Source organism: Leuciscus leuciscus (assembly GCF_965113295.1).
Source record: "Leuciscus leuciscus genome assembly, chromosome: 25".
Classification (NCBI taxonomy): domain Eukaryota; kingdom Metazoa; phylum Chordata; class Actinopteri; order Cypriniformes; family Leuciscidae; genus Leuciscus; species Leuciscus leuciscus.
The window spans coordinates 30,593,105-30,607,093 of NC_138724.1; the positions used below are offsets into that span (position 1 = coordinate 30,593,105).

Below are 13,989 nucleotides of genomic sequence, written 5' to 3' on the forward strand. Positions count from 1 at the left end.
CTCTTCAGTGTCACTGCTGTGATCTTCAATGGACCCCGAACAGCTCAACGAGACATCTGAGCAGATCAGACATACTCATGGTTAATATTTGGGAAATTTGAGTTTAATAATGCACTCATTTAGTTCATCTGTAGAGTGACTACGTTCACATGTGCACCAATAATGCAGTTATTATTTCCAATAATCAGAGTAAGGACTTAATTGTAGTAAGATAACTCTTCACTTCTTACATGCAGTTTTAAATTTTCATCGCAGATTAATCGCAGTATTGCCTAAACGTCTTTATAATGATCTTTTGTTTTATTTTTACTCCATCAAAAGAAGCCAGAACACGATCAATCCTTGTGTGTCACCAAGCAGAGTTTAAGTGTAGGATATTTATCACTATGGTTCAAATCATAATTGTTTGCCATTTCTATTTTTAGAAAGTTATTTCATTGTGGGCTTCTGTGACGTCATGCAAGATGTTTTGTCATATGTTTCTATGTCTGTTGATATTGGATTTTGCTGGTTATAACTAAATTGTAAAATCTAGCAGATAACCGATTAATCGGCCAATAGTTCAGTCATATCAATCTTTCAATAATATCATATCAAACTTTTAAAGACAATTTGTTCTGAACTTTATTACAAAATTACATCACTGACCTGTTTAGTAATTATTTAAAACAAAACAATTATATTAAAAATACCTGTAACACTTTAATTCCAAAATCTGTCCAGCATAACTCTATTATGAGGGTGTGTGGAGATGAACCCAATTGCAGACAGTAGTCACAGCAACACAGTTTATTGTACAAATAACAGGAAAACAAAGCCCACGAGGGAGCAAAACAAGACAAGACTACAGGTGACTAAACTAGACTAAGACTCTGACAATTAACTAGACTATAAACTAACAGCAAAAACAGAACTTTCTTTAGACAATATTCTTGACAGGATACTCACAAGGTTTCACAATGAATAACACGCAAAGTTAGACAATGTACCGACACAGGACAGAAAACATGAGGGGATTAAATAGGGAGAAACTAATGAGGGAAACGGGTGACACAGGTGAAGCAATAATGACAAAACGAGGATAACAAGGGGGCGGGACTAGGTGACGAGACAACACAAGCACATGGCCCAAACAAATGGCCATGTGCTTGCACATAAAACATGGGCCTGTCATGATCCTGCCTCAAGACCAGGGGAAATCAGAGACAGGAAGGCAGGATCATGACAGAACCCCTCCCTTAAGGAGCGGCTTCCAGACGCTCCCTAAGGGAACACTAAACACGTGACATGACGGACTGAGACATGGACACAAACCAACAAAACATGACAAAAACCAACAACGGCAGACACGAAAACACGACAACAGGGTTGGGATGAAACAATAAAAATAACAAACACGGGATGGGGGGCGGAGGAACAACAAAGTTCATGGGGGAATGTCCAGGGTAGGTGGGTGGGACTGTGGTCTTGGGTCTTCTGGACGAGGGCTGTGGACAAGGAATCCGGGCAGGTTTGGATGGGGACACACGAGGAACAGTCTTGGGGGAAACAGTCCGGGGTGAAGTGGAGACAGGGGCATCCGGGGAGACAAACAGGGGTCGGGTGACAGAGGGGACCGCTACAGCCGGCAGCGGAGTGAAGACAATGGGTGTGGCAGGTGGTAAGGGAGCGGAGAAAGATGCAGACTGTGAAGCTGGGACAGGGCTGGACACATGAGCCGGGACAGGGCTGGACACATGAGCCGGGACAGGGCTGGACACATGAGCCGGGACAGGGCTGGACACATGAGCCGGGACAGGGCTGGACACATGAGCCGGGACAGGGCTGGACACATGAGCCGGGACAGGGCTGGACACATGAGCCGGGACAGGGCTGGACACATGAGCCGGGACAGGGCTGGACACATTAGCTGGGACAGGGCTGGACACGGGCATCCTCCCGTCAGCTGGGATAGGGCTGGACTCCTTAGCAGGGACAGGGCTGGACACATTAGCTGGGACAGGATCCCCGTTCTAAGAGACAGGCTCGGAACCTTCGCTCACTGAAGCAGACTCGGACCCAGTGCTCTCGGCGGCTGCCCTGGAAACAGCACTCTCCTCAGCTGTGGGCACAGGACTTGAGGACATGACAGGAATTTCAAGGATCTTGGCCAGACTAGATAGGTGATCAGACAAAGTTTTGGCAGCAACAATAACAGGCATCTCCTTTCGGGCAGAAACTGCTTGCAGAACCTCTTTAGCGGCTAGATCAGCCACAACTCTCGCAGCAGATTCTGGAACAGCGCTTGCAGTAGCGGGCTCTGGAACAGCGCTTGCAGTAGCGGGCTCTGGAACAGCGCTTGCAGTAGCGGGCTCTGGAACAGCGCTTGCAGTAGCGGGCTCTGGAACAGCGCTTGCAGTAGCGGGCTCTGGAACAGCGCTTGCAGTAGCGGGCTCTGGAACAGCGCTTGCAGTAGCGGGCTCTGGAACAGCGCTTGCAGTAGCGGGCTCTGGAACAGCGCTTGCAGTAGCGGGCTCTGGAACAGCGCTTGGGACAGCGCTTGAAGTAGCGGGCTCTGGGACAGCGCTTGCAGTAGCGGGCTCTGGAACAGGCTGAGACGAAGGACAGGAGGCTCCCTTTCTCCTCTTCTTTCTCTTAGGTCGCGGTGTGGAAGTCATAGCCGGACTTGTGACCGTTTGGAGAAGCTCAGCGGGATCTGTGACTTGAGTTGGAAGGGCAGTCTCAGGCAGCGCTGACTCGGTCGAGGATGACTCCGACGGAGAATCCCACGAAGTCCTCCTCCCTCGTTTGCCACGAAGATCAACGGGAGTGGCTGGGACCTCGGGAGAAGTGGAGTGAGCCTGGTCCCCTTGAGAAACAACAGCAAGGACCCGACCCTCCAGGATCACGGGCAGCTTGGCTGGTGGCGACAACACGGTGGAACTCTGCGGCTCCTCCCGAGAGAAACGATCCCAGAATTGGGCATAATTCTTCAGGATCCACTCACCCTGGGACGAGGATGGAAGGTTGACCCTCCTTCTGTCAGTGGGAGCTGACAACCAGCATTGTTCACTGAATCTCATTTGTCGCTGGAGCTGGGAGGACATACTGTCTGCTGGGTTCTTTGCTGGTCGGTACATTCTGTTATGAGGGTGTGTGGAGATGAACCCAATTGCAGACAGTAGTCACAGCAACACAGTTTATTGTACAAATAACAGGAAAACAAAGCCCACGAGGGAGCAAAACAAGACAAGACTACAGGTGACTAAACTAGACTAAGACTCTGACAATTAACTAGACTATAAACTAACAGCAAAAACAGAACTTTCTTTAGACAATATTCTTGACAGGATACTCACAAGGTTTCACAATGAATAACACGCAAAGTTAGACAATGTACCGACACAGGACAGAAAACATGAGGGGATTAAATAGGGAGAAACTAATGAGGGAAACGGGTGACACAGGTGAAGCAATAATGACAAAACGAGGATAACAAGGGGGCGGGACTAGGTGACGAGACAACACAAGCACATGGCCCAAACAAATGGCCATGTGCTTGCACATAAAACATGGGCCTGTCATGATCCTGCCTCAAGACCAGGGGAAATCAGAGACAGGAAGGCAGGATCATGACAAACTCCATATTCAACATCAAATATTCAACATCTGATTGACTGTGATTGTGTTTAAGATTCTCTTTCAGTGTTTATAGTTTAAGGTTGATGTCAGTTGTCTCTAGATAACATATGTATTTTGGGCAATGTTGTTGGTGTTGTTGGTGACCAATATGATGATATGATGATTTTACATGATCGATACGTTTTCTGCTTGGCTGATAAGTGTGGGAAGCAGTTTTTATTTTGAAAGTAAACAGTTTCTAAAATTAATCTAAATTTCATTGCAGCAATTGTCATGCTTGCCCTTTTAATGTGACATATTATGCCCCTTTTCAAAAGATGTAATATAAATCTATGGTGTCCCCAGAATGTGTCTGTGAAATTTCAGCTCAAAATACCCTCAGATAATTTATTATAGCTTGTCAAATTTGCCCCTTTTTTTGGTGTGAGCAGAGCACACTCCGGAGCAGAAGGTGGCGGTAATGCACCTAATACACCGATTGCCAGCGGCCGTTAAAAACCAAGAAGAAGAAGAAGAAGAAGAAGAAGAAGAAGAAGAAGAAGAAGAAAAAGAAGAAGCTTCAGATACTCCGGCAATAACAAAACAGGCGAACCTCACTCATCCAGAATCTCCGAAATAACCAGTAGCGAGTTGTCGTAGATTTTTCCCTAAACCTAACTAAGTCCTATCTCATCTGACCTAAGTCTACCGGGGACGTCTCCAATCGACAATCCCTAACGTCTCCAATCGACGCTTAATATATAGTCTACCTAACAAACTTGCTTCCCTAACTAGCTTTCTTCCTGTGCAGGAATAATCAACAAACAGACCTCAGCAAATGTCCTTTAAATGCTTTAATCATGGCCAGGAGATCTTCCCGAGCAGTTCTCAGGGAATCTCTCCCAAGAAGCAAGGCTGGAGGATCTCAGACAAATTGCATTGAGAATCCCACCAGCTAACTCGAATACAACAGTTTTTATAGAATAGGGAGGTATGGCAAAATGATAAGAATTTGATTGGTTCTTCTTAGACAAACCATTCTGTTACCAGGTAAAGCAAACTTTGTTTTAATGATTACTTCATTGTTAATCACAAGGTTCAAATTTAGTTATCTGTCTAGTTTCAATTCCCAAATTTGTTATTTACACACTCACACAACCAAAGTCAAAGGGGTATGTCAAAAATACAACATCCAAAAACACAGGACAGAACATTTTAGTACATTGTGTTTCAAAATGTTATCATGTTAGGCCTAAAAAGAGGAGTAAGGTTAGATGTTAGAAACATGGTTAGTTTAATATACAGTTTACTATTTTATCCATTAAAAATCCACCACAGAGTGCAGTCTTACGGAGAGTACATGGACGTTTCTAATTGTTAGTAGAGACATTTATGTAGTTGTTGTGGAGTTACTTTGATTATCTCATCATCATGTTTAACTTTTACACAAGTGTACAGTTCCTGAGGTCTTTATAAGACAGCTGTGACATGTTTGGGTCAATCGTGTTCAGTGCTCGTCTGTGCTCAACCACAGAACAGTTCTACCAGAAAGACTCTGGAGGCAAAATAACGTAACAAGTATGCATTTATTAACAGCCCAGCAAGCAAGTATTATGATATAAAGGTATTTGGCGTAGGCCCTGTCCGTAGCTCACAATCCGAGGGTACGGAATCTGCATTTGCTGCCTGAAGATGAAGGCAGGGGCGCAGCCGACCCCCTGGGAGGTATGGGAAGGGGCCATCCTGGTGGTGGTGGGGAGGATGGGAGGATGGAGGGGAAGGGGCCATCCTGGTGGTGGTGGGGAGGATGGAGCCAGTTCTCCTCTGGCATTTATGAGCTAGAGGCCGGATTGTAGTTTGAACTGTAGGATTATATGAATGCCTGGCTGAAGAGATGCGACTTTAATCTAGTTTTAAACTGGGAGAGCGAGTCTGAGCAACGAACAGTATCAGGAAGACTATTCCAAAGTTTTGGAGCCAAATGTGAAAATGCTCTCCCTCCTTTGGTGGTTCTGGATATCCTAGGTATGACCAAAAGCCTTGAATTTAGTGATCTTAAAGAGCGCGATGGATTATAGGGTGATAGAAGATCCGTTAAATAGACTGGAGCTAAGCCATTTAGGGCTTTGTAAGTCAGTAGCAATATCTTATAATTAATACGGAGCTTTATAGGTAACCAATGTAGTGATGATATATGATGTTATATGTGTTATATGATCATATTTTCTTGATCTCGTCTAGAGAACTAGAAGAACTCTAGCGGCGGCATTTTGGACTAACTGTAGCTTGTTTATTGAGGATGCAGGACAACCAGCTAATAAAGCATTACAGTAATCCAGTCTCGAGGTCATGAATGCATGAACTAACTTTTCTGCATCAGAAACTGATAGCATATTACGTAGCTTAGCAATGTTTCTAAGGTGGAAAAAGGCAGTTTTTGTAACATATGAAATATAATTTTCAAAAGACAGGTTGCAATCGAGTATAACACCCAGGGCCTGTATTCATAAAGAATCTTAATGCAAAGAGTAGCTCCTAGTGACAAAATTCTAAGAAAATTCTTAGAAATGTGGCCGTTTACTCTTAAAATTAAAGAAAAAATCCTAGTAAAGAAAAAAGTCATTCAGAAAGCATCTTAACCCTTAAAAGAGGTCTTAAGGTCAAACTTGTTAGGAGCATGGACGAGGACTTTTAAGAGGCTTAAGAGTTTCTTTAGCAGAGGAGAAAATGGCAGAAAGACGAAGAGGGAGAAGAAATGTGTTGCAGACAATGAATAACAGTGAGTTAATAAGACGCTATAGATTAGATCGTGCAGGGATCATGTTTGTGACAGATCTTATTAGAGACACGCTAACATCTCCGACACAGCACAGAAATGCCATAGCGCCAGAGATGAAAGTAATCACTACATTACGATATTTGGCAACTGGGAAAAGTCCATGTTTGATACATTAAAACCGACATTCAAACCACCACTTAAATAGACATGCCAGCAATCAGTGTAATTGGAAAGAGTGGAACAATTTTTAGCATTCTAAGCCAATCAAATACCTTATAGGAAATTAACAGCATGGTAAATAAAAAAAAAGGATTTATATACACATATATAATGTGTGTGTGTGTGTGTGTGTGTGTGTGTGTGTGTGTGAGAACGGTCCAATAGGAAAAATGACGCATGTAATTTCAAAGTGAAGGCTTAGAATAGACCCTATACTTAAAATCACTTTTTTTTTTTTTTCTTGGACAACCAACCAATCACAGTCTTCAAAAGATTGTGTCATACATAGCAACGGGGTCAACCCCGCCTCCTCACTAAGATGAAAGTTTTTGTCTTTTCCTTACTCAGAGTTGCTCTCAGATCGGTCCTGAATCGCTTTTAAGCTAAGACTCCTACGTAAAAGTTTTTAAGCTAAATTAAGAGTTTTCTTAGAGGATTCTTAGAATCTTTATGAATACGGGCCCAGGTCTTTTACTGTAGAGGATAAAATAACAGGACATCCTATGATGTTAAAGTTGTATTGTGCGAGGTTTTGTGGGCGGTTTTTTGAACCGATAAGTATTACCTCTGTCTTGTCTGGATTTAATAAAAGAAAATTACGCGTCATCCAATCTTTTATATCTTTAACACACTCTGTCAATTTGGAAAATTTACAATGTTAATTGTAATTTCCATAACAATGGAAACTAATTCCATGTTTCCTTATTATATTTTTTTAAGTGGCATCATATATATTGAAAATAACAGAGGGCCTAATACAGATCCCTGCGGCACTCCATAGTTTACTGGAGTTATGATCGATTTTTCTCCATTTAAATAGACAAAATGGTAGCGGTCAGATAGGTATGATTTGAACCAGCTTAGTGCTTGTCCTTGAACACCAGTATAATTTTGTAGTCGATCTAAGAGTAATGTATGATCTATAGTATCGAACGCAGCACTAAGATCAAGTAAAACTAGTATTGAGATACAGCCTTGGTCAGAAGCTAAAATTGAGTGTGTTGGAGCAGCTTTAGGTGTGTGTTTGAAGACTCGGCTGTTTCTGCACACCTCAGAGAGGGTAGACGGGGCTCAGTCATGGTGTGTGGTAATAATAAATGTTTCATTTATATGGGTTGGTACAACACTGCACCTCATGCCACGTCTCCTGATCCACAAACGACAGCCTCCATGTGTGGCATCATTAGAGCTCAATCCTGCAGGAGAATGAAAAACACCCTTAGAGCAGCGAAGTGTTGTAATCCAGACTCTAGTCTTTCGTCTCAGACCTGTTGATCATTTGCTTTGATCCGAAACAGAGCCTTAAATTGTCACAATGTTGCAGTTTCTTCTTGACTCGCTTTCACAACAACAAGGCAACATTTCAAAGCTACCAAAATGTGTTTATGCAAGTCACATGTGAGTTAAACCATATCCATATCCATTTTCATTTCATTTTTATTTGTGTATTTTTTTTTGGTCATTTTAGTGTGTTTTTGTTTGTGTTTTTTTTTTTTTTTTTTTTTTTTTGCCTATATACTTTAGCTTTACTTTATTTTCATTTTCATTATATTAGTATATCAGGATAAACCAAATTATTTTGTTATATTTTATTTTAGTCCAGTTACATTTTATTTAATGAAATGTTAGTTATAGTTTAGTTATAGTTATTTTGGTACATCAACTTAAACTATATAATTAAATTGAGAAATGTTGTCTTGGCATCTAGTTGAAATATTTTTTGTATATATATTTATTTGATTTTATTGCAGTTATATTATCTTATTTCAAGTAATTTTTTTTTTAGTTATATAAGTACATCAAGTTTAACTAAATTAAAATTAGAAATGTCACCTTGGCATCTAGTTGAAATATTTTTTTTTATTTTTTTTATTTTTTTTATTTTTTTTTTATTTCAAGTAAAATATGTTTTATTTAAAAAATTTGTTTTGTTATTTTAGTACATAAAGTTAAAACTAAATTAAAATGAGAAATCTTGCCTCGGGATATATGTGAAATTGTTTATTTAAAAAAAAAAATATATATATTGATTTTATTATAGTTCAAGTAACGATTTATTTAGTTTTAGTTTTAGTTAACCATATCGACCCTGGTTTGGAATAGCGGAATTCCACTGTGGCATTTAACAGAGAAATCCGTGATGATTGAGTCATTCTGATACGGGCCTGGATCCTGTATGGAATGCCAGGATTCTGTAATTCCCAGAGGAGGAGGAGTGGAAAAGCGTGAGAGTGAAATTCCCAGCGCTGGAGCGGAAGGCTGAGGGCCGTGAGCTGTGGAGACTCCCCGTCGTCTAAAAGAGTCATTTACTGCGGTAAACACTCTGGCCGCGGTATTACCGCTGTCACAATCTGATTATTCCACTACACCGGATCTGGAAGTGGTTTATACACCTCCTACTGTTAGCGCTAACTATTCCACCACGGTTTAACAGAACAAATGAGCAATCCATTATTTGACTGTATTTAATCAAACTCTTGGGTGTGAATCTCACAAACACTGTTTTGGATGCAAATGAATGCATCTTATAAAACAGCTCAGATAAAGTCATGCTCACCCTTCAGTTTGAACATGTGCTAATCGCTGTAGTAAATTAACTCCTGTGAGATGCTATAAGTAGAACATTTACAGCGACTGCGAAAGATGGCGCAGCGTGAGCTTTTCATCCTGAGAGTTCAGTGTAATCCACATCCCTGTAATCTGCTCTTTCCTGACGTGTTTGTTTGAGCTCGACCGTGACACTTCCACAGCACAAAACTCAACTTTCTTCAGATGTACTCTTCAATTAGCCAGCATAGCAATCTTCACGGCTGCAGAGATGCTGCTTTTGAACTCTTAAAGCATTCAGACTAATAATTTGGACGCATGCTTAGTGATCTCAAAACTTCAAGTTGTTATTCACTGAAAATCTTCCCTTCCGCCAAATCTCTCCAGTCTCAGTGATGCCGAAATCATTCAGACTGACGTTAGGGTGAATGAAGATGTTTTTGGGTCTTTGAATTCAAATTAGTAGCTCTTATTCAGGATGAATATGTGAATATTCAATAAACTTTAGATCAGTGTAGTATCTGGTGTCTGAGCTTCTGTTTATCAGGACGACTCAGTGCTGCGGAAAACTGACGGAATCACAGAATAATGTCATGAAAATGGAATTACAGTATAAGAAGGTCCGTTTGCTTCCACTCCTTCCGTTCGGGACGTCAGTAATCCGGGATCATACAGGAGAGCATTTTGCCTCGTCTGCAGTGTGTAAAAACCAAAAGCAATTCTGTGGAACCTTGGGAACATTAAAATAAAAAATTGTTATTTGTGTCATTTTATTTTCTGATTTTATTTGATTTTGCTTCATTTCTTTTTCAAATTATATTTATTTATTATTCATTTCTAGTTCTAAACAAACTCCACCTAATGTTTAATTTATTTATGTGATCTGAAAATGAAGTTTTGGTTCGGCTCGTTCTGTTCGGGACGTGAATATTCTGTGTGTTACGACCAGCTCAAGCCGCAACACAAAAGAGGGATCAGACAGAAACGTTTAAATCAAAAATAGGATTTATTGAATTAAACATATCACAAACAATAATAATGAACATAAGTCTAGGGATAAGGGAAAACAAAATCTTGACAACATGTGTAAGAAAACACAATGAGCCACTCATGAGGAGAGTTTCCCCATGGAGTGCCTGCCCCAAACAAGGCACAGCACTCTTATATACTCTAACTAATTATCAATTAAGATGAGGAGAACCAATCAGGAACTCCCACGTCCAGGACCAATAGGATCAGGAGACTCAGGGACGTCACATGTGTTAAATAAGTTCAACTCTACATTTCTACATAAATTACTACATCATCATTTTGACTCTGCAGTGTGTGAACACAGATTCAGATTCAGATTATTTTATTTAATGCCATGTCAGCATTCAAAGCTATTTTCATGGCTAAAATTCAATTACAAACATACAAATATCATATAAATACAATAAAAACAAAACAAACAAAAACAGCAAGTCATATTATACAAGATTTTTTTTAATTAACATACAGTATGATAAAAAAATCCAAAACCTTTTCAGGCATAATCTTATTAAATATGTCCTTAAGTGAAGTAACTTCATAAAAGAGCATTCTACTTGTATTAAGTCCAGGACAATCCAATAAAATATGTTTGACAGATAAAAGGGAATCTTACGAAACATGCATAAAGTTGGGTCTTCATCTTTAAGCAAAAACAGCACGAGTCAGACTTGTGTGACGACATCTGGTGTTCACCACTGGAGCAAGGCTAGCTTTAAGAGGGAGAAAGAGTCTGTTTGTAATTGTCTGGATGAGTTTCATACAACTTATTATTCTTGCACATATTTCACTCTTCTTGCCACTTATTTAATATGTATGGATTAATAATGGGTTTGATATCTGAGGGAGGAATGTGACACTCATTATCTTCCTGATTAAGAGCTTCATCAGCCGCTGCATCAGCTCATTGTGGATCAACAAAAGCAACATTTTTTTGTAATTAATGCATTAACTAATATTTTCTACAAATGTGCACTACAGTTGTTACAATATTATGAATCTTTGTTAATGTTAGTTCATTAAAATACAGCTGTTAATTGTTAGCTCAAGTCCATTTAATAATATTAACAGATACAACTTTAGATTTTTATAATGTATAACTGTTGAGATTAATATCAACTAAGATTAAAAAATGCTAGTTTATTTGTATAGCGCTTTTCACAATACAGATTGTATCAAAGCAGCTTCACAGTATTAAATTAAAATAATACAACAAAGTTTGTTTCAAGAGGAATTTATTGATTGATAAAATTAAATTAAATATCCCCAAAATATCCCCAACTGAGCAAGCCAAAGGCAACAGTGGCAAGGAACCGAAAAACTCCATCAAGTGACCTAATGGTGTCCTAAAACTCCATCAGGTGACCTAATGGAGAAAAAAAAACCTTGGGAGAACCCAGGCTCAGTCGGGGGCCAGTTCTCCTCTGGCATTTATGAGCTAGAGGCCGGATTGTAGTTTGAACTGTAGGATTATATGAATGCCTGGCTGAAGAGATGCGACTTTAATCTAGTTTTAAACTGGGAGAGCGAGTCTGAGCAACGAACAGTATCAGGAAGACTATTCCAGAGTTTTGGAGCCAAATGTGAAAATGCTCTCCCTCCTTTGGTGATTCTGGATATCCTAGGTATGACCAAAAGCCTTGAATTTAGTGATCTTAAAGAGCGCGATGGATTATAGGGTGATAGAAGATCCGTTAAATAGACTGGAGCTAAGCCGTTTAGGGCTTTATAAGTCAGTAGCAATACCTTGTAATTAATACGGAACTTTATAGGTAACCAATGCAGTGATGATAAAATCGGTGTTATACGATCATATTTTCTTGATCTCGTAAGAACTCTAGCGGCGGCATTTTGGACTAACTGTAGCTTGTTTATTGAGGATGCAGGACAACCAGCTAATAAAGCATTACAGTAATCCAGTCTCGAGGTCATGAATGCATGAACTAACTTTTCTGCATCAGAAACTGATAGCATATTACGTACCTTAGCAATGTTTCTAAGGTGGAAAAAGGCTGTTTTTGTAACATATGAAATATGATTTTCAAAAGACAGGTTGCAATCGAGTATAACACCCAGGTCTTTTACTGTAGAGGATAAAGTAACAGGACATCCTATGATGTTAAAGTTGTATTGTGCGAGGTTTTGTGGGCGGTTTTTTGAACCGATAAGTATTACCTCTGTCTTGTCTGGATTTAATAAAAGAAAATTACTCGTCATCCAATCTTTTATATCTTTAACACACTCTGTCAATTTGGAAAATTTAGCGTTTTCATCCGGCCGTGATGAAATATATATTTGAGTGTCATCAGCATAACAATGGAAACTAATTCCATGTTTCCTTATAATATTTCCAAGTGGCATCATATATATGGAAAATAACAGAGGGCCTAATACAGATCCCTGCGGCACTCCATAGTTTACTGGAGTTATGATCGATTTTTCTCCATTTAAATAGACAAAATGGTAGCGGTCAGATAGGTATGATTTGAACCAGCTTAGTGCTTGTCCTTGAACACCAGTATAATTTTGTAGTCGATCTAAGAGTATTGTGTGATCTATAGTATCGAACGCAGCACTAAGATCAAGTAAAACTAGTATTGAGATACAGCCTTGGTCAGAAGCTAAAAGTAAATCATTTGTGATTTTAACGAGCGCAGTTTCAGTGCTATGATGCGGTCTGAATCCAGACTGAAACTTTTCATAGATATCATTTTGTTGCAAGAAAGAGCCCAGTTGAGCGGACACCACTTTTTCTAATATTTTAGACATAAATGGAAGATTTGAAATGGGTCTATAATTTGCTAGATTATTATGATCTAATTGTGGTTTCTTAATGAGAGGTTTTATAACTGCCAGTTTAAATGTTCTTGGAACATGACCTAAAGATAAAGACGAGTTAATAATATTGAGGAGAGGCTCTTCCACTACAGGTAACACTTCTTTCAGTAGTTTAGTTGGTATAGGATCTAATAAACATGTTGTTGTTTTAGATGAAGTGATAAGTTTATTTAACTCTTTTTGTTCTATAGTTGTAAAGCACTGTAATTGTTCTTGCGGGGTGATAATTGAAGCTGAATTATAAGGCGCAATTATAATTGACTGTCCGGCTCCATCACACGCGTCTCCTGCTGAACGGGTTTGATGACCTCGGGACGGGCGGACAGACGAAGCAATGATTTATAGGTGCACATCATCATTATTGTGTTAATAATCTTGAATCAGAATAAATTCCTCTTGCAGCATCTCTTCTCTTCTCTGATGATGAGGGCGGAGCAACCTGTCACTCACATGAGATCAGCCAATAGCAAACCACAATCATCCAATCAATTCCCCACAGACACAATCAAGCCCCGCCCACATTTGTTATTGTTCCAGAAGCGTTTCACTCAGATATTGGCCTACAACACAATAGAGGAGAGACTATAGTGTGACTTCAGTTTCATGATGACTTTTTTTGTTTATTTTTGTTGAACTATTATAAACAAAGAAAATTGTAGAAATTCATAGTAACAATTACATCAGTGAATTAATCAAAGATTATTTATTATTACATTTCCGAATTATTAATGTCGATTCAATATTATTTGTTACAGTTTGATTTATTCATTTAGCAGACACTTTTATCTAAAGAGATTTATAGGCCTAAATCAGGAACATCATAAGCAATAAATCATAAAACTCAACGTTTATAGTAAAAACTAGATTACTACACAGAGAAGATGCAGAAGAGAGTGAGAAAACTGTTATCTTAAAAAATAAATTATATAGAAATTATTTAAGAGACTCAATAAACCAAAAAAAAACATAAAAAAAAA

General features: G+C 39.4%; 2 protein-coding genes across 8 annotated transcripts in view; both read left to right on the top strand.

Annotated features, from left to right (window-relative positions):
* The window catches only part of twf1a (twinfilin actin-binding protein 1a), a 185,670-nt gene extending 175,766 nt beyond the window's left edge, over positions 1-9,904 (top strand). Inside the window, exon 9 of the mRNA XM_082160729.1 lies at positions 9,766-9,904. Coding sequence (XP_082016855.1) covers positions 9,766-9,894 — 129 coding nt within the window. The 3' untranslated portion in view covers positions 9,895-9,904. The remainder of the gene's footprint in view (positions 1-9,765) is intronic.
* LOC309491192 (NACHT, LRR and PYD domains-containing protein 12-like) overlaps positions 1-13,989 on the top strand; it is a 293,341-nt gene that overhangs the window by 146,466 nt on the left and 132,886 nt on the right. The window lies entirely within an intron of this gene.